Source organism: Excalfactoria chinensis, chromosome 2, assembly GCF_039878825.1.
Source record: "Excalfactoria chinensis isolate bCotChi1 chromosome 2, bCotChi1.hap2, whole genome shotgun sequence".
NCBI classification, from domain to species: domain Eukaryota; kingdom Metazoa; phylum Chordata; class Aves; order Galliformes; family Phasianidae; genus Excalfactoria; species Excalfactoria chinensis.
In genome coordinates this window covers 27,710,626-27,732,661 of record NC_092826.1, presented here as the reverse complement: position 1 = coordinate 27,732,661, position 22,036 = coordinate 27,710,626, and the positions used below count along the sequence as shown (strand labels likewise).

The 22,036-nt window shown below is 38.5% G+C and overlaps 1 protein-coding gene across 3 annotated transcripts in view; it reads left to right on the top strand.

Moving 5' to 3' along the window:
* PKIA (cAMP-dependent protein kinase inhibitor alpha) overlaps positions 1–21,803 on the top strand; it is a 38,937-nt gene extending 17,134 nt beyond the window's left edge. For all 3 annotated transcript variants that reach the window (XM_072329987.1, XM_072329986.1, XM_072329988.1), the window contains exons 2-3: positions 12,995–13,172; positions 17,713–21,803. In XM_072329987.1, coding sequence (XP_072186088.1) covers positions 13,022–13,172; positions 17,713–17,792 — 231 coding nt within the window. In that variant the 5' untranslated portion in view covers positions 12,995–13,021 and the 3' untranslated portion in view covers positions 17,793–21,803. The remainder of the gene's footprint in view (positions 1–12,994; positions 13,173–17,712) is intronic.
* The last annotated feature ends 233 nt before the right edge of the window (positions 21,804–22,036 follow it).

Here is a 22,036-nt window from a genome sequence, read left to right as displayed (position 1 = left end):
CACCTGAAAATAGTTTTAACAGACCTCAGAAATCATTGCATCATTTAATGTGGGGGTTTGAGTAAACAGCCAAATTCCCTTTGAGCTTACAGGTAAGTTTATTAATATGGCCTATGAGTCAAATGACTAAAAGATTTGTTGTGCTTCCCAAAAATGTATTGGCACACGTAGGTCACTGCTGTTGGGATACGGAGCTTTGTTCAAGTGATTATGTCACATAAAGTAGCTTTGTGGAAAGGAGTGGACACATGCTGAGACATGTGGATTCAGCACTGTTCCCTACAGAAGAGCAGAAGAAGCAGGGTTTTCTATTTCACTCTAGCTTTACAGATTCTTGAATATTCTTGAATATTTTTCCTGTGTTTTAGGTGTTTGAACTCTCAACAAAATATATTTAGCAATAATGGAATTAAATATATTAATTTTTCTTTATATATATATTCAAGAAGTGATATTTGAATAATCCCTGTGGGGTGCTGAGCAACAAGAAAGGCAAAATATAAAAGGGGAAGAATACTGTCTGATTCTGGAAGTCAGATATGCTCGACAATGCATTAACAAGCAAATTGCTGGGAGGAGGAGGGATATTTTAGAAATAAACATTTTAAACAGAAAGACACTGAGGCTGAGCAGGCTGTATCCAAGAACTGTCATATGACAGCAAGACAGCTGAAAAGCTTTATCTAAAATGAAGATGTCTTTTCAGTTGACCTCTGATTTCATCTCAATCTATGATGAAGGCATAATATAGATTATTATGTTACACAAACGTCCGTGCTGTTTGTGTGAGCACATTGGTGCTGTTTCTGCTGGTAAGCCATAGGGAGGGGGCCTAAGGTTGAAGCAATGGAAATATTCTTTCAAAGTAAGGGTAGAAAAAAAAAAAAAAAATCAATTAAAATTTACTTACCAAAGATTGCCTACGAAGCACATTTTCACTAAAGTTTTAATTAAAGTGTGCCCCCAGTGGCGCAGTGGTATAAAGTGCTGCTTGCAGCACCAGAGGGCCCGGGTTCGAATATCCCCTGTGGCGCAGGGGGTAGAAGTGCCGCTTCGCTACACAGAGGGCTCGAAACCCAGGAGTTGGACTTGATGATCTCTAAGGTCCCTTCCAATTCGCACGATACTATGATACTATGATGATACTATAATTCAATACGGTCAGAAAACGTGAACATCTATTGCCTCATAGCAGAGAGAAAGATGTCTTTCTCCTTTAATGTTTTTAGCATTATAGGTGAATTTCTGACTCAACTGAAATTATAGTTTTCATCAATGTCAACACATCTTGAAATTAACACATTTTTCGTGGGTGCTGTCCTGCATTTCAACATTAGAATAAATCGAATTTTCCAAAGGGATAAAAGGTTTGGGTTTGCCATTTTATTTCACTACTTACCCTAAGATATTTTTGCAAAAGCTGGTTCTTAATCAGATCGGAAGCTTGAAATCCTTTGTAATATCTCATTTTGGCCACATGAAACTGCAAATGAGCCTTTCTGCATACTGGTCATTAACCTGAACTTGACACACTACTTGCGTATGGGCAGCTGTACTTTGGTTTGTTGTTTTCTGTTGTTATTTTGCTAGACTTGTTTTTGTTTTTGTTTTTTTTTTAACTTATTGCACTTTTAAACAAGCTAACCGAAGCTTAGCCTACAAGCTATAATGTCACCCCATGCTGTGTGCTTGCAGCCTTGTCCCTTCTTGCTCTTCTGACAGAATCCGGCAGAATAATGTGGTGTGAACTCAATTTTGTTACTGTAGCGAATGCTTTCTTGGAAGCTGCTTATAGGCTTGAAAAGCTGATATGTACTCCTCCTCCACCTTTCTTCTGGTACAGAAACCTAAAAATGTCAAGACTAATCTCATGTTTAAGTTATTTAAAATAACAGAGAAAAGAGTCCTTGTCCTCTCTCATGTGGAAAAAAAGGGCCTCAGTCTTAGGAAAGCCACATTGTTATTGTTGCTTATAGAAATCACAGCTAGCTACAATGATCACAGTCACTGGGAACATGGAGGATATCCTGGTCTTTGATGTTACAGACTGATGCATAGACAATAATGCCTTAATCTATTGCTCATCCTATTAGCATAGTTGACGTGTAGCCTTCACTTGGAATGAGGCTGTCATGTATCAGCTACATGCTATCAGGGACACGTAACAAACAAGGTTATGTGCCTGTGATTTCCTACTCTGAAGAAGAAAGAAAGTGACAACAGAGCAGTCTCAGCAAGCTAGTAAAGTTTAAAAAATACACTGAAATGCCTATTAACTGCTTCTCTTGTCCATTTATATCTGCATAGCTTCTTGTGATAAACGTGAATTCTGCTGGTGTGCTGGTGTCAGGGTATTGGCAATGGGGGGTCTGCATTGGTGCCCTCTGAAGAGGGGCTGGGGTCTGCCCTATGTTGTACAGCCCCGTTGCCAGCTGGCTCCATCTGCTGGGCCCACCCACTGACCAAGCTATTGACAGCCACCCCGGGGAAAACTGGGTATCTCTGGTGCCTGGAGCACCTCCCCTTCCTTCTCTGACCTTAACGTTCTCTCTGCTGTTCCTTGCACTTTTTACTCACACTTCCTCTGCCTTTTTTAAGAAGGAACAAAATATGTTTTACAGGCAATGATTGCTAATTAATAACAGTATGGAGCAGTGAGAAAACTAAAAGCAAACTGAGAACACCTTCCCTGCATTCACCATCTTTTACATTCTCCCCCCAAGCAGAACGGAGCTATGTCAGTCCATAGCATTTTGTCTTTGCTGCTTCTGCACAGTCACTTTCTGCTCCACATGGGGTCCCTTCCACAGATGCCATCCTTCCCAAACTGATCCCATGTGGCCTTCACGCAGACTGCAGCTCTCCAAGCATTGCTCAAACTTGGCTTCATATTGCGGGGCCCTCCTTCTGCAGTGACCTTGGTGCCTGCAGAGCTGTTTGTCTCACATTTCTCACTCCTCTCTCCCAGCTGCTGTTGCAAAGCAGATTGCCCCTCTCTTAAATCTGCCCTCCCAGAGCACACCCAGCATCATTCATGGATCATCTCTGGCAGCAGTGGGTCTCTTTGGGAGCAGCTGGAGCTGGCTTTGATCTGACGTGGAGCAGCTGTTCATGGAGACCATCCCTACAGATCCCTGCTACCAAAACCTTGCCATGTAAATCCTATGCATGCTTCAAAATATCATATTTGAAGTGCATCTTCCTTTTTTTCTTTCCTCATTACTGCATGGAAAAACAGTTGGACGCTGAAGTCCCTCCTATCCGTGGACTGTAGTGTTTGCCAGCCGGAAAGCTGGACATAGGCTGTTGATGTATAGATCAGAGAGAATAGACCAGCATGTGTACAGTTAACCTTTAACTCTTAACAGCAGGTAAAAATCTCCCTATTATTATGTTTCCCTACAGTTCCTTTTCTTACTTTTGCTGTAGTGCTGGATAGTAGGTGGGAGGGCTTGGTAGAATTGCCATCGCTTGGGATAACTGCAGTTCTTGCAGTTTGCCTGCAGTTCAGTCAACTCCTTTGAAGGGTTGCGATGACTCTTGGCTGTGAAGGTGAAGGGAGAGTGAGTGCTACAAGCATTTGCATTTATAAGCAAAAAGGGAAACATACCTTATGTGAACTTTTTAACAGTTTAAGTACACGAAACAGTTCAGTTACAAAACTAATACTTGTCCATACTAGTACAGAAAAGCCTTGATAATACAATTCAGTCTTTGTTTAGGAAATTCTTCTAGTTTCTGATACTTTCCTCTGGTGCTGTAGTACTTCCCATTTTCATCTGCACTAAGTTAGGGTGAGAGAGGTTCAGAGCTGGTTGTCAGCATCCCAAGGCCTTTGCAAGGAGGAATAATGGTTGTAAAAATTGTTTCTACGTGCAAAGAGAGACTTGAGGTTGATTGTTTCTTCCTGCTCACCTTTAATGTCCACTTCAGTTTATTTTTATATGCTTCCTTATCACAGTCCGCCTATGTATGTGCCCTTTTTCAACATCAGTTCTCAGTTTCTCTATTTTATTCTCCTTATTTCTAAGTCAGGTCTCTTGCAGTGAGAGCCAGTTCTGTTGTAGCGACTTTAAGAACCGTATGAGTGTTTCCCTGATGCTTTAGTTGTGGAGCAACATCAACTCATACACATAGTTACCTTCTTTCTCTGAGGTTATTCTGGCACCTGACCTTTGATGAAAGTATGATACCCAGAAACTCACACCTTTGGGTGATTCTTGTTCTCAGGAATCCTTTTCCCATTGCCAGGATTTCAGAACCGGAAGACTTAGAAACTATTCTACCCACACGTACATTCTTACTGTAAGAAGACAGCTGGTACTTCTTTTGTCATCCGCAGTACACCAGCAGGTAGATAAAAAGAGGGAGGGCTTTAGGTTTGGTGTGAAAGGGTTCATGTGATCTGATGACATGAATTCCTTCCTTGAGAACTTTGTGCAGCGTGAAGGTCTTTGATCTCTGCCTGCATATGGATTCCTTAGCTCATATGCAGAAAACATGGATTGCACTTCATTACATGTTATTGTTTTTATGCATGTATGTAAGAATTGCATGTTTGGATTTGCATGTTCAGATTCTGCTTAGGTTTTCTTTTTCTTTTTTTTTTTTTTTTAACATTTCTTAGTACTCAGCAAATGCTCTGAAAGTGCTGTGAGCTTGGACTGCAGACAATTTGTGTTAGATTGGCTGAATAGCATTTCTTGGCATGAACATAAAGTATGCATTGTATGACAATGCTTGTTTTAAAAGTAGTCGTCATCTCAAAGACTTAGGATCTTGTAAACATTATGAAATTACTGTTATGTTCCCGTTTTCCCTTTAAAAGTATGTGTGGGCACATGTACTTCTGAGGGGGCCTTAATTCAAGCCTTGTATCTGTTTTCTCTGGATCTGGGAAACATCTTTTCGCTTTTTGCCTCAGTGCTGTACTGACATAACTGCTGCTGAGCATGCTAAAATGGACAGGGAAAAAAAAGAGGATGACGTAAGATATTTCCTTTCATTAAAATCTCTTTTGTACTATTAGACCTTCCATTGTCCCCTCTGCCTGGCACACAGTGAGACATTTGACCCTCTTGGGTTGACTGACTGATGCTTTAACAAGAGCCTTGTGTTTATATTGCTCCACATATTGTTACAGAAATAAATTAACTGAAGCTTCCCAAATGAGCGAGCAATAAGAAAACAAAACACGTTGGTCTGCCCTTGCTGCAGCAGCACTAGAGGGTCATAATGAGAAAACTGGAGTTTGAGGTCAGAAGGACTGAATGTCACACAGGACAGCTACTAAAGGGCAGCACAAAGTTACCTCTAGTTCACGACACCCATCATGTGATTTTAAAGAAGCAAAGTCTTGCCGTAGGGAATTCTGAAGTCGACATGTTATAATGAATGGCAACTTGAAATATTCACATGCAGGTTTCTTCTCTTGATTATATTAAATTTCAAATTAAATTCAAATAAGTGGAGGTTTTGGAGGGCTTGCTTGGTTTTGGGGTCTTTTTTGGCTGTTTCCTGGTTTTGGTTGGTTGGTTGGTTGTCTTTTGCTTTTCTAAATTGAATAGAGGCTTGTGGTTTTGTTTTCTCCCTTAGTGGTAAAAACTTTTCCCTAGTGAAGAAATTCATGACTCTTCTACACCTAGAGAATATCTAGCCAGAATATAGCAGTATTTGAGACGTTTATGTCTTCTTGTTTCAGTGCCAGAGGTTACGTGCAATAACCTTGTTTTTGTCATCTCAGTACCCAGACTGTCCAGGTGACCATGGTCTAATCTTGTGATAATAGTATCGGTGGTCCATTATAATGAAACAGTAAAGTATTCCTGCTGGAAACAAGTCTAAAAAAAGAGCGTTTGAGAGGATTATTTCAGGAAGCCTTAAGTAGGCTATGGTGTTGCATAGCAACAGAGCCAGGCAGGCCTTAGACTAAAGCAGTCAGAGTACACATGGGAACAGAATGCAAAAAGGATGGAAACCTTGACAAAATGTAAGGCTGAGATGAAGACAAACTGAAGTGAAATGATATGCAGTGCAGAATGTGAATTTATCATGTGAGAGATAATAAATTGAACTGCTGTTGAATCAAGAGCTGAAGTGCTGTTAACTAAACTGTGCTTTTGTTGTTGTTGTTGCTGTTGTTTTGTAGTTTCTTGGTAGCCATTAAAAGAAAGACAGAAAATCTGATGGTTGGAAAAACTAATTTAGATGTAAAGTAGATGTTAAATGCCTGCAAAAGAAAACAGAATGCATGGAGGTGTTGGATTTTTTTATTGATGAGCCAAAAGTTGACCAAATATATTCTGAATGAAATACTGAGTAAGATATTGTGGCACAAAGAGGCTCTTATTAAAAAGCTACTTGTCTCACGTTCACAGATCTCCATGCTGGCCCATGGTATGGATCTTAGCAGATACTGAGAAGTACACTGTCATTGAGTGTATTCCTGGCAAACTCCAAGCCTGCATGTGAAATGTGAAATCTCAACAGAAGCACATTATGGTTTTGCAACTTGGCTTTCCGCAAGAGATAATTATTTCTTATTAAAGGCAAATAAAAGAGCCAATATTTAAAATCTGGTAACACAGAGCTGTTCATCGTATTGGTATCCAAAAAAAAAGGCTTCCCTTCCTTCCAGTGCTACTTTTGTCACTGCCCAAGAAGGTACAGCAATAAGCTCTTCTGTTCTGGATGCTGCAACTAATGCTTTGATGGTGAATCTTGACTGCATGATTTTGAAAGGTAGTCACATGCAAGCAGTTAAGTTATTGCATCGGAACCAGCTGAAGAGATTAATGATATAATGTATCTGTCTAGTGGATTATAATTTCTTAAAAAATAGAGGAAAATGCCTCCAAAAATGATATTTAGATATTTTCTTCATCTGTGTACTTTCTTCTCTGAAATTCTTACGTTATCTGCGAGATAATGTTGTAGATGTTGTGTCAGTCAAATTGTCAGAATGCAGAACATCACAAAATGCAAACTTGTTCTCTTGGAAATGGGAGCAGTGTGACAGGATGGATGACTCTACTAAGTGAAGTCTCTTGCTCTGAGATGGGAAGGCAAAAGACCTTCCAAAATTAAACTGGATGAGATTGTCCTAGAGGAAAACTGTGATAGGAGTATTGCCTAGAAGTAAATTATACACCATAACTGTTTTAGAAGTTGACTCAGCAGTGAATAGTGGAAATTGTTCTAGAGAAGGAAAATCTAATAGATGATGATGAGATTAGTCAAGCAGGACCTGCCTTTCATGAATCCTTGCTGGCTGGGCCTGATTCCCTGGTTGTCCCACACAAGCTATGTGATCACACTCAAGATGATCTGCTCCATAACCTTTCGTGGCACCAAGATCATACTGACAGGCATGATCTTCTTATAGATGAAAGTCATATTAGCAAGTCTCCAGTCATCAGGAACTACCCCATTTGATCAGGACTACTGTTAGATAGTGCAGAGCAGCTTGGCAGTCGTGTCCAATAGCTCCTTCAGTACCCTCAGGTGGATCCTGCTTGGCCCTGTGGACTTCTGACAGTCCAGGTGGAGTAGCAGGTCTCTAACTAGCTTCCACTGATATCGTGGGGCATTTATTCTGCTCCTCACCCCAGAATTCCAGGTCAGGAGGCTGTGTACCCCAAGGGTAACTGGTCTATTAAAGACAGAGAAGGCTTTGAGAACCTCAGCCTTTTCCTTACCTATTATTCTCACCACATCTAGTAAAGAATAGAGATTCTCCCAGGCCTTCCTCTTACTGTTGATATGTTTGTAAAAACAGTTTTTTGTTGTCCCGTACCACAGTGGCCGGGTTGAGCTCATAATGGACTTCAGCCTTTCTGATTTTCTCCCTGCATATGCTGGCAGCTTTGCCTATCAGGACTGATTCCCAAGGGACTCTCCCCATCGGTGTCCTGTACAGTTCACAGTCTGCCCTCCAGAAGTCCAAGGTAGCAGTTTTGCTTGCCTCCCTCCTAACTTCACTAATGATGGAGAACTGTACCATTTCGTGGTCTCTCTGCCCTAGACAGCTCTTGACCACCGTATCTCCCATCTGTCCTCTGTGAAGAGCAGGTCTAGTAGGACAGGTTCCCTATTAGGCTGTCTTACCAGCTGTGTCAGGAAGTTATCTTTCACACACTCTGGGAACCTCCTAGACTGCTTCCTCTGGAGTGTGTTTTATTTCCATCATTGGGGAAGTTGTTCCATGAGAACAAGGGCTGGCGATTACGTGACTTCTGTTTGTTGCATGTAGAATCTCCTGTCCATGTCCTCATCCTGGTTTGATGATCTATAACAGGATCCCACCAGGATGCCAGTCTTGTTGGCCTTCCTCTGATCCTTACCCACAGCAACTTGACCTTATTCGCAGCCCTGATTATGCCAGTTCTTATAAAGCACAACCACATCCCGCTTAACCGGAAGAGTACTCAACAGTGCTGCATATTGCCTGTATGCGACTTTTTGTTTCAAGATTCAGCTATATTCTCTGATGAGAATTAAACAGATAAATACCTTTAAAGCTCTATCCGTGTAGGTTGGCACTTGTTGACAGAAGTGTCTGAGAGAAATAACTTGTTTGCAGCATGAATCCTGAATAAAGAAGACAGGGATGCTTCATGAGAAAAACCCATGACTTTTATTTTTTTTTCCTTTTTACTTAATGTCATGGTACACCTACTGTGTTTGTGCGGAAAGGAATACTGAACTAAAATTAAGTGGTAAATGAGAGGCCAAATCCTTGTGGTCATGAGCATAGTCAGTATTGGTTAAGCATAGACAGAGTGTTTAAATCTTCGCCTTTTAGTTCTGTAGATCTCCTTAGTCAGAATATGCTAAGACAGCACTCGTAGAAGGGAAACATACTATTTTTTTCTTAAAAGCATAATTATACATCTCTAAAACAAACATGCTATTAAATGACAAGTGCTCTTGTTTGTTTTTTTGTTCCTTTATGAAGGCTGAACATAGCTAATTATCTTTAAATAATGTGCTGATTGTGATGCAACATTTAACAGCCAAAGTCTGGGAGAGTTTTACCTAAAAATCCATTAGTTCAGATTCATCATTAAGCATGTGCAAAGAAAGAAGGGAAGTAAACATTGAAGGACTGTGCCTCTTAAATATACACTGCATCATCACCAAGAAGATGGCAGCTCTCCTGTGCTAGCAGGCAGCATACGTCAAATGTTATAGACAAGTGCTCATTCTTACTCTCTGTCATCCATTTTAAAGTAAAATATTGTTGCCAGTTGATATTTTTTATTAAAGGGTTTTGGAGTTCTTTTAGGTAGTTTATCTCTTGAAAACATTAAATTCAACGTCTCAGGGTACTTCTAGCCCACGAGGTGCAGAGACACTGATTTTAATTTATCTTGGCGTGTCACATATTTCATGTAATTTCACTTCCAAACTCTTGATAACAATATTTTTGTGTAAAACCTTTTTCACTGAGTTGTGAAATCTCATCAAACTGGGATTTCATTTGTGAAAGCCATCACTAAATTTTGGATTTTTACTATCACTTTTCAGTAGAACCCAAGTATATAAAAGAAGGAAAAGAATATAAATTTGACAGTTACCTCAAGAAATTGGAGGCGGAAAATTTCACTGAACAGAAGTTGTGCTGCATAGAGCAAGAAGTATTCAGGGATCTTTCTAAGAACACCGATGCTGATTCTTTTGTACATACCTTATAATGTTGTTCTTATCTTTTTCTCCTTCTGAGTTCTCTACATACTAATTCTGCTCCTCACAATGCTTACAGTACAACTTCAGCTTCACAGGATGTAAAAGTAGACCCTTTGAAGGTGTAGCATTATGCGTTATCTGGAATACTCATTAATAATGACAAAGATGTCATTACATGGGCTAAAATCCAAGACTGCGAAGTCTCCTGTGATCATACTGTATCTGTTTACCTTCCTCCCTATCTTCATCCTCCACAAGGAGCCTGACAGTAATTCTGCACACAACCCTCCATAGAGAGTAAGGAGTTGGAAGGTAAAAGAAATTGAATTATTTCACACAATTTGAGATGTTTTGAGAGACTAGGAAGCTGAGGAAAGTGGCTTTATGATAATCCCCAGTGCTGCAGTTGACATTCTAACCTTTTATTAAGTAAAATGGCTCTACTCTGGGGGAGCCTTCAGGTGGCAACCATGCACATGGCAAGGGGGCTGGAACTAGCTGATCTTTGAGGTCCCTTCCAACCCAAGCCATTCTGTGATTCTTTGGTAACATGGGCATTGTGGCAATCACTGGAAGGGATTGCTTAGGTAATGTCAGTGGAGTTCCATATTTATACTGTAATGTCTCAGGATAATGCCAATCCATAACAGAACGGTGTTTGTCATTTAAAAGAAGATGCAGACAGGAAAACTTGGAAGTGTTAATAAATGTATGTTTGGTAACATTCTTTTCCTGTTCTGAATGTTGCTAGTAATGCCATATTGAGCCCATAGAAAATGAGCCTTAAAAATTCTCCACAAGTACATTTTTGTATGGCTTTATAGCTTGTTTCCTAGCTAAAATTAAGTTAGTAAGCCTGAGAATTCCCTCCATGTTATGTGTTTTGTGAAGTGTCTCATGAAGATGATCATCTCACAAAAGTGTAATCTGTGGAGTGCAAACTTTGTGCAGTCCAGGGAGTTGTACATGGAGTAGAGCAGACCTTGTTTTGCTGGACTTAGAGACAGCTTGTTCCATCTCGGTCATGGACTTCTCTGCTTATTCTATTCCCGACGCACTGATTTGCAGCTTCCGAAGTAGTAAAAGAATATTCTTCTGTGGTGGTTTTGATTGGTTGGTTTGGTTCCATTTTCTCTTCCCCCACACTAAGTGAAATCAATAGCTTGGCCAGAGTGATACCTATGATGACTTCGGACTGACACTACACTAGTGACAAAATCCAAGTTGTACATATATTACTTAGATCCAGAAAGTTTCATTTCAGACATTTTGTATTCTGATCTTGCTGGATATTTATCAGTTAACAGGTCCTCACTGTTTCTTTTCACTTACGCATTTTATATGCTCCGTTACCCCATTGCTGAGATATTTGGTACTGAAACGGCTGCACCTTGAGGAAAGAACAACTGGAAGATTTCTCATTTATTTCAGTACTCTTGGGGTACTTCAAGAAGGGAGCACTGCACAGGAAGTGCAGCGTACATGTGTACGTGTGCTCATGAAGGCATTATTGTTAGTATAGCTGTATTAGCTAATTGTGAGGCACAGCACCATTTATGTCTGTCGGACAGGCTTTCAGACAGTGCTGACCCCTTCCATTCTCTGGGTGTTTGTTGTTAGGTTTTAACTTGGGGTTTTTAATTTTATTTTTTTTCTAAAGCAGTTTCCTGTTTCATACTGGTTGTTCATAGGAGTAAAATTACTATGTCAGCCATCCAGCATTTGATATGAGACACCAAAGCTTGATAGCCCTGAACTTTTTCAAATACGTCAGTCTTGCAGTGATACTTGATACAGTTATATTTAGTCTGGATAAAATATGGTTTAGAACCCTCTTTTAGCTTCTCAGGCAACTTACTTACAGCCCCTCATACAGCTGATGAAGTTGTGGAGATAAGGACTGGGGTGAAGATGAATGGCCAGAATTTATGTAGATAATTCAGATCTAAGTGTAGGAATGAGTTGGCTGTTGTATTACATAGCTATTTAAATAAAGAGGTTATATGAAATGAAGGTGTTTTGTTGTGGTTTTTTTTTTCTTTTTACTTAAAGAGTTTTATCTCTCGAATCGTTTGCTGCTCTTAGTAGTGGCTTCCTCAGCATCCAGCAATTGTATATAGTAGGAACTGCTTAAAAGCATTTGCACACAGCTAAACCTACCTCTTCTGGCCACGTTCTCTTTTCACAGTATGTAAAGCCCAAGAAGTGCAGCTGAGAACTGAAGGAAGCATATAGCTTTGGGGGTGCTGCTGCTGTGTAGTGGTTCCCCAGTGCTGCTTTTCTTCAGAGTACTGCACCATCAGAAAGCTTCCCTGATCATCCTCCTACATCCAGACATAAAATGTAGAGAAATTACATGTAAAGCCTGTTCATCTGGCTTTTTGCATAAAGCCTTAGTACAAATGGAACTACAGTAAAAGTGGCATCAGCAAAGGAAAGTTTTAACCCATCAGGTTAAAACTGTGGCAGATAGTCTAGCAAAGATGAAAATCTTTCTCTTACTGAGGTTGAAATACAAGTTTCCCCTATTGGCAAACTTTACACTGAGGCATATTATCACATATTCCATAATAACATGAAAAACAACTTCCACTGGAAAAGAATTCTGAGATATATCTAGCTTGCAGAGCATAGCTTTTTAAGCTGTGCTTTATAGTTCAGCTCTTCTTGTACTCTATTAGCTTATCTCCACTCACTTCGGTGACTTTTTGGTAATGCATTCACTTTGGTGTAGCTACAGCACCAAAAAGAATTTGAAGGGGTCTATATACAAAGCCAAAATTAACCATACTAGAGGAAAAGAAAATGCACAAAACATATCAGTGCCTGTGCACGAGCACATACTGTTATCAGTTCGTACTTTCTTAATCCTTGTGCTCTGCTTTTTGTGCAGAAAAGAACTTTGTTCCACCCCCTACCTTCCTCCTACTTCCCAGCTAATATTAAAAGCAAAGACAGCTCTATAAAGAAATTATGTTGCTGAGGTCATTGCTTTTAGAAAGTAGTCAGTAGCACTTTGTGAAGTATGATAAATGAAGTTGTATAAAATGCCATTGAATACAAATCGCATAAAATCCACACCTCGCATGTTTTTTTGTTTTTGTTGGGGTTTTTTTTTGTTCTTGTTTTTTGCATTTCCTTATGTTTCTGCTTTAATTTCTTCAGATTTAAAGGTTGAGGTATCTCCTTTTGCTACACATCCAATCCTCTGCTCAGTAAGAGCCCATAGTAAGAGTTCTTCTTCTCTGCTTCTGTAACATCATCTGTTCTATTGGTTTTCTAAGTATTGCTGTTTTTTCTCACCCAGGTACTGCTATGTGGATATTTGTTAGCAATGACTGATGTGGAATCTACATATGCAGACTTCATTGCTTCAGGAAGAACAGGTAGAAGAAATGCACTACACGACATACTTGTGTCCTCTCCAGGTGGGAACTCTAGTGAACTAGCCTTAAAGCTATCAGAGCTGGATATAAATAAAGCAGGTGAGTGCATTTTGGTCTTCTAATATCTTAATTAAAACTTCATGAGAAAAAATGTCCCTTAGAAAGATTCTTATTTCTTGAAACTAGGATAAGCAGATGTTGCCTGCAATAAAAACACAGATTTCATAAAAGGCAAATAATTGTTACTGAAATAAGAAAGAACTTTCTGCAGTGAATACTGGGTCGTTGAAGATAAATTTTATAGAAGATGAAGTATAAGAAAGAAGATAAGGAAGTATTTATTAAGACCCAGCTTATTAATAGTATGCTTTTAAAGGAATCTCTTCAGTCTGAAGCTGGAAGGAGAGACCATATGCCTGCTTAAAAGTTTGTAAAGGTTAGTTTTGTTTTCAGATACCAGAAGACAGAGAAATAGTGATTGTTTGAATTTTTGCTTCCAGATGAGTCATCTCTTCCCCTTTCTGATGGTGCTTTCTCCTTCTTTTAAGGTGATTAGCACTAATGCAGTCCTAAACCTAACTCCACTGCTAACGTTATCCAAAGTTTTAGCTGGTTGTGCACCTTCAACTGAGTGAAAGGAGGGACAGCGTACAGTGAAGTGCTTTACGTTAAATAAAAACAGTGACATGGCTTATATTTATTTTCTTATCACTTGGGTGGAAACTAGTGAATAAATCCTAGAGGCCTTTTCGGGTTTCAGGAAAGGAGATTTATGCTTGTTTTAATAGCAGAAGAAAATAGATGCAGCAAAAAGCAAACTGTTGACAAGCAACTCTCCTCTTTTGTGAAAATATTTTTCTCAGAGGTGGGCAAGAGCTCTGAGAGACAGTTTCATCACTGGACAACCATATCTGGCGGTATGAAATTGTAGAGGTTGTTCATTGACTTTCACAAACTCAGTTAATCCTGAGTCATTGCTTCTGCCATTGCCACCTTTGGGCCGATAGTAGCTTTATATGCATGCACTCCTGATTGCGCAGGGCTATTGGTTTTCTGTCAAAAAAGGAAAGGTTTTAATACATGAGAGTGTGTGTAGGGGCCCATTTATTCTAACATGGGGATATGTCTAAAATGTTGGACAGGTATTTGTACCATTGAATTTGAAATGCATTGTACCAACCTTCCTTCTTGCTTTGTTTCTTCAGTCTCAGATTTACACTGATTTTGTTTGATCTGCTTATTTAGAGAATATGCACGATTCCTGCTTTTCAGTTAGCTGTTGGAGTGCTTCTAAGCCAGAACTATGTTCGTTTGTAAACTATATAAAGAACGTGACTTTGTACTTGTAATATACGTCAGTGTGCATTTTGCACATGCAGTTAACACCGTAGCGATGAAAATGGTTTAAGTAACCATTCTCCTAAATGCTAATACATAATTCAGGGGTATATAGAGATGCTTATAAAATTACCTTAGGTGGTAGATATACAGAAATGGCAGCATACTTCTTTGGGCATGCAGTTTGAATTAGATGCAATGAAAATATACTTTTATTAATAGTATACCTTGGCACTGGACAAAAACCTCCAAACCAAAAATATTGGAAAATACGTTGCATTTTCATTGCAGTGTTATCCTATCCTGTCTTTCCAAACTGAAGAAAAGATTAAAAAATATATATTTTGAATCCCCAGTTTCAATTCAAAATATGCTGGTGCTTGCAGGATGTAGATTTGGAGCATACACTGGGGCTAAAAGAAAAGCAAATGTTTAGGGGTTACATCTTATGTCTTTGAAGGTTAATTATTTGGAGTAAAATACGTTGTTATACAAATACATACTCCAAGTTTTGGGTCTTTTTCTTTTTTCTCTTGTTACATCTATATGCATCTTGCAAAAATGCAAGCAGAACTGCTTTCTACAGCTTAGAGCAATGCTAAACTAGGATGATGCAAATAAAGAAAGAAAAATAAGAAGTAAAATTATTATCAAATATAGGTAAATTAAGCTACCCAAGCATATTTATTACATCCATTTTGAAAAGCATGCAGATACACTTCCTGCAAAGAACAGGAGGAGCTTAGAACAGCAATAGATGGTGAAGCCTTCTTCCATGATGACAAATGTTCTGTCATAACCGACTTGATGTCTGAAGTGAGTGCTGGTTAATCCCCTCACTGACAAGCCAATTGCAGATAATCAAGAGTCAACTGCATAATCGTGTATGATATGTGTAGTGACTGTGTATCCATCCTTACAAAACTACAGTTGCAGTGTTCTTTGTCCATAATAAGTTAACAACTTTCTAATATTCTTATCTACCAAAACATATTCGGAACATATCTACCATATCAAAACATATCTACCAGAACATACCTACCAAAGAGTGTACTTCAGTGAAGGAATGAGAAGGAGGCTTCCTTGTAAGAGTTGTGACTATCTACAGAAATTAAGATAGTAGAGAAGTAAAAGTAGTATGGAGCTGTAATGGAGGACTGACTAGAAGTTTGTCATTAAAAATGAATTTAGATCATGGTAGAAATGTTTAAGGTGTAACCACTGTGACCATTGACAGACACTGAAGAGCCTGTAGTGTTCTGAGAGGAAAAGTGCATTAAAAAGTGGATATTGGCAGAACTAATAGCTTTTGCTAGCTCACCTACTGTATCATGGCTTCAAGTATCACTTTTATTGAATGCTACCTGTTGGAATGAAAACACTATATAAAAATTGCAACTATTTCTTTTAATAGCTTATAGTAATCATGTTACAAAAGGAATAGCTCCAGAGTGTGTTTAGGCAATTGTTGAATTCTCAGAACCTAGATGCAAAATTATTTCCATAAATGTATTGGTAAGGGGAGTCTGTCAGCAGAAGAACAGGTTTGTACTACCACAAAAGCATATTATAGATTAAATAGACGGAGGCTTGTGAGTTTTTCATTGAGTTTGTGAGAGCTCACTTCTGAGCTTTTCTTCATTGAAGAAGCAGTATATTAGAACCTTAATGCTCATTCTCAGTATTTTTGTGCATACGTTTAATGTTTAGATAACAAAATGTCCAGGGTGATTTTTCTCTTAAATGCAAATAAATGCAAACGTTTTTTCTCACGAGTTTTGCCTTTTTTTAACTAAGAATTCTGTCAGTTCTTTTTAGTTGTCAGCACGGATAGTGGCAAAAAGGCAAAAAGGGAAACAAAAATGGATTAGCCTCATCTGCTCTTGCATAGTATTAGAACAAATGTTGAAAGCTTTGTAGAAGGTGCCTGGACAACTCAGGCAAAAAGGATTTCTGTAGAGTAGGAAGGGATAGCATGTAGATCAATCCTATTGGAATCCTTTGTGGTGTGGGAAATAAACATGAGAAATAAGGAGCGTTTTCTGAGAAGGTGGTTTGCAAAGCAAATTGTTACTTTTAACTCTGCCTGTAGCAAATAAGAAACATTTTGAAGGTAATCAGTCTTCGATACAACTTCTCATCAGGTTGAATTTCACAATTATCAAAATTTGGAGGCATTTTCCAGCAGAAATACAATGCATGCACAAAACACAGCTATCAAACTGAGCACTTTGCAGTGTTATTTGCAGTGCAAAGATTTATTTTTTTCCATTACCACTATGCTGTTTCTTCTATGTAGAAAAGAGAAGGTATTTACAGTGTGTATCTCCATACACAGAAATAAAGCTACAGATGTACAGTGTGGATTAAAATGGGGAAACAATAAATATCTGCCTTGAGAATTCTGCCTTTATTCTGAAGACTCTAAATAGTGGGAAGGCCTACAAAATAAGGTATAGGTTTAAAACTAGTTCAACTTCTTTTCATCTTAGGCTTTAGAATCGTCTTCTCTTAATTACTGCTAGTTTAACACAAATGATTCAGAATCCTTATAAGACACAGGGTACATCCTAGGTCTTGACATTATTTCTCTACGTAATTAAACCAGCAATCAGGGGCTTCTTTCTTATTAGGACTTAGCTTTTAATCGGCTGTATGTTTTAGGTCTTTAATCATTAGGCAGAAGATACGATGCAGCATAATGCTTTGCATATAGGTACTTACAGACCATTATCAAGGCACCTCTTAGCTTTCTTTAGACAGCCTTTGAGGTGTCTGCTTGCTGTGTCATTGTAAGATGCTTTCTATTCTTCAGATGGTTTTGTGGTTTACAGTGAGACAGCTGGGCTGTCAGCCTTGGGATATGGCACTGAAAATGAATGCAAAGAATGAATAAAGCTTTAACAAATTACTGCATCTATTGAAGATGCACCTCTTTTCATCAATCTCTGTTCAGAATTGGTGTGATGAGGTTTTTTATTTTATATTGTGATAGAATCAACAGTAAATACATTTTCAAAAAAGCACAATTATTTTTAACTTTTGTCATTTATAACCACTTTGGTGTGCATTTGAAATGATAGTGGTATATGCAGCTAGGAATTTGTTGCTGAAGGTATTCTTTGAGATGCAGAGTCTAGCTATTTTAGCAGTTGAAGGTGTTATACATAATGCAAGATATGTTTTCCATTCACTTTCTTTTTACTTTGCTCTTGTGATTGGTGGAAGAAGAGTTAGGGTTCTGCAAGGATGATTTCTTTGGTCTGAGGTGGATCTCTCATCCTTTTGTTGTATCTTACAGAAGGAGAAGGAGATGCACAACGAAATCCAAGTGAGCAAACCGGGGAGGCCCAAGGGGAGGCAGCAAAGCAAGAAAGCTGACATCTGACTTTGACCGACTGGAGCAGCTGCTGGATGTTTTCAGACTACAAGAGCATGCTGGAACAAATTTGTTTCCATGAGCAAGCTGGTGGAAAGGAAAGTGCATGTGTCTTCACTGCTGGAACCCACTCAACGCAATGCTAAAAATGAGGGTACAAGCTGTGACAGAATACAGAATTTTCTCTACCTCTGTCATTAGCAATGGTTGAACATGTAATGTTTTGTGGGATAGTGTCATCAGATGGATCCCTTCGTAATGACTACTTGGTGGGAACACTTCTAGAAAGTAGAACGAACAGGTTTATCTTGTAGCAAATGGCCTTTGAAACATCAGAGGATCTAATTGTGTATCTTAAGCAAAGTCTTGTGTGATCCTCAGAGTTTAAAGTTCTCTGGCCAAAGTGTTCACCCATTAAAAGAACTGTAAAGAAAGCACCGTTTTTAGAACTTGCATCTGTTTTACAGCTCTGTTACTTACAATGGTTTTTGTATTGTACAACTTAGATGCTCCACACTGCCCCTTCTCAACTGCTTATGAAGAATATTTCTGTTACTGTGAATTTTTCTACCACGCGTTTTGAAAGGGCTGGTTTTTTGCATAATGTGGTGATGTGCACATGATAGTTTTAAAACGTCAACTGCTAAATTGGTTATGCCTAAACCTAAATGACTCAGAAACACTCTAATTTGCTACTAGATGAGCCTTCAAAACGATTCATTAATGTGAATACTTTGCCGTGTTTTGTGTCCTTGGTACATTTTTTGCCACTTGCCTGTAGTTAGTTGCATATCAGAGACTCAAAGTGAATCTTTGATGTTATTCTTCCCCATTTTCTAATTTTACTCCCAATTTCTTAATCTTTCTCCAAGCTATTTTTTTAAAATGTTAGTCTAAGTATTTTATTGTTACGGTAGTTTTAAGAATACATTTATAACCTTTTATGGGTTGAAATTCAAACAAATTCCATGGTGCTAGAGATTTGTCTGGTTCATGCTGTTAAAGATGGGCCTTGTTTACGCATGGGAAAATAACTGGCATAGCTTATTGCCAATTATCCATCCGGGGTGATTTTCAGATTGCAGGATAGACCAAGTAGTGGATCGTGAGGTGGATCCAGACAGGGAGAATATTTTATTTTGTTTAGGCCTTGGCTTTGCCTCAGTTGATCAGGCCATTGAGTTGACACAGCCAGTAGCATGCTTATGATGCACCGAGCACAGCGAAGCACTGAAAGCTGCTACAGCAGCCCTTTGGCCAAGCTGTGGAAATGGAAGTGAGAGAGCTGTAATCTAGCACCCGAAGTATTGGATTTTTCACATTTCAGCTATTCCAAAATGGCAGTCCAAACTGAACATTCACTGAAATACCGAGATAGCTTTTGCATCTACTAAGATGACTTAAAATACCTATGAATGAGTAACATATTATGCAGTAGCTGTGTTAATTGGTTTCCTTCCCATGTCAGCCCCAGTAGACAAGGCCATACATGAGGCTGAACAGTGCAGGATGGGGCAGTTACAGCTCTGTGTGATTTAGGTGAGTAAAGACAATGACTGACTAGTAAACCATGGCAATCACATAAGCACTAATCACAAAGTCAGAAGATCTTTTCTTAATGGGAGGTGATGTCACTTTCTTTATATATATATATTATATATATTATATATATTTTTGTGTTGTTGTTGGTTTCAAATGTTACGCACTTTTTAATGTTTGTAAACTTTTACTAATGAATAGTGTGATTGCTTCCTGAATATATTAATCATCAGTTAACAAAACATATTTGTGGCCACAGCTGTTTGTTTCTGCCGTATGTATCATAGTGTTTGTCACATGAAATTCTTCTGTGAGATGTGTGGACAAAAACAAAACAAAACAAAAAAAACACAAAACAAATGCAAAAGAAAAAAAAACAACAAAAAAAAAAAAACCCACAAACCACCACCACCACTTCTGATCAGTATTAATTATGAGCTCATTAATTAGTGTTAATAAAAAAACAACCAGCAGTATGCTTGTGGTTCATCAGTGTAATATAAACTCTCACCTTTTCTTGTTTGAAAGTTGAATGCCTCGCTGTCTTATGAGCTGTCAAATGCTTTATCTTCTTGGTAACGGAAGTTGTCCATTTGCTTTGAAAATACTGTTACCTTGAAACTAATTATTTATTAGTTTGTTTATCTCGATGTTCCTGAATTGGGTATTCAAGATGAGCAAAGAAACTGGTTGCCCTTTTGTCATGAATGACATGTTGGCGCCAATTTAGCACTAACACCAGAAGGAAATAAGATTCTGGGGATTTATATAGTGTTACTTTATTGATGATCCATGAAACTCAATCAATAAATTGTCACAGGAGAACATAATAATGGAATAAGTAATGGAGTATATTAAAGTGTTGGCTTTTTCCTTATTTTACTTCACTGCTTTTTTTCTCTTTTTTTAATTTCAGTACATTTTCCTTCTTCTGAAGTCTGTTGTGGGACAAAATAATTTCAGCCATTCCTGTTGATTTTCTAATGTTTCTTCCTTCTATTTATTTCTCATTTTCCTTTGTTTCTAAAGCAAAGGTGGAAGCCTTCAACGCATTCTGATACATCTTCCTTTGATGGAAAATAGCACAGCAAATTTGAGTAGAGTAAAAGGCTGTTTATGTTCCTCATCCCCCAAAGCGCTTGCTTTTTCACTTGAACTCTGATGGCTTCTCCTTGTTGTTTTGGGTTTTTTTTCCTGTGGCACCTTAAGTATCCTACTTTCACGTGAACCAGTTTAAATATAAAGCAGATACAAACAGCAGTGTGAAAGGATGAATGGCCCTGATAGCCATATACTTCAGCACCATGAGCTTCAAAAAGCTTTTATTGTAAGACACCAGCAAGCACACATCTTGATTTCATCAAGCTAGCATCTTAACCAAAAGTTTACTATGATCTTCCATACAACAATTAATTGTTTTTATCATTACTTTTGTCATGGGTTTTGGTTTTTCTTCCCATGGTTTTAAAGTTTCAAGTGGAAGAAGTGTAAGTTGGTATGAGTGGCAGGTCCTGGGGAGTTAGGTTTCATACACATAGCTGATGGAATTTTCTGGTGTCTCTAAGAAGAGAATAACAACTGAAGTGGTTAAGCTGGAAATTCACTGCATGCATGGCTTCCTCAGCAAAACAGTGAAGAATTCCACGTGTGCTTTATGTTCAGTGTTTCAGAAACATCTACGTCTTTTTCACAAGGCAAAGACTGAGAGCTGCTGTTGAAACTGAGCACAGTGATACAAGTTGAACTGTGTCTAAGTTTGTCTTGCCTCAGCAGTAGTCTCATGCTAAACTGCCGTAAGTCTGTGCCCTGACCTGTGTCTTTGTTCTGCTTGTTGTGTTTGGAAATTTTTCTGTTCTTTGCTTCCCTCAAGTAAAATAATATCCTAGAAGTAGATGGACATGGAGTACTCTATTGGATTTTCTGTATATTTAACTTAGAGTCTTGTAGTAGAAAGAGTGTTTCTCTTAATCTTCTTGATCAAAGCACAAAGGTTCTAATGTAAGACAGAAGCAAAAGAGTCAGAAAGTATGAAGTCAAGAAGGTCAACAATATCAGGAGCAAATCTTCTCTTAAAAGTGAGGCATGTGGAGACCAGTGCAGAAAATATCTTCTTTCATCATAAGACAGGCAGTCAGCATGTGCTGAGCTCCAGCTAGAAAGAAGAAATTACTCAACTTAGGGTGATATTTTGACATCAGAAACAACTCCAGATTTTCAACAGTGCTCCAGAAGATTACATAAATCTGTGGTTCATACCACTGAAACAAATGAAAATCATCAGGTTCTAATGAAAGAGAATGAGATAATACATGGTAGACTCTGAAAGGCAGAAATCATTCACAGCTAGGAAAATTATAGAAATCAAGGTAGCAGCAGGAACCTTCTCACTGTTCTCTGCAGCCTCATGGGCTGATTTATTTCTTTCTTGCTTTCTTGTCATGATCAACAATACAGAATGCCAGAGAATGCCTAGGGACAGAGGTTTTTAATTTGGATGTTTGGTGCATGTTATTTATGTTACATATTGCTAATATCTTACAGAGAGTAAATAATGATCAAACACAGTAGTCTGGTCAAATAGGTTAATCGGGTACTGTATCAATTCGTAAGTATATGGAACTAGACTAAGAAGTCTAGTTAACAAGAGTCAACTCTTAAAAGCATTGAGTAAAGCTAAGCATAAATGCTTAAAAAGTGCTGCAATTAA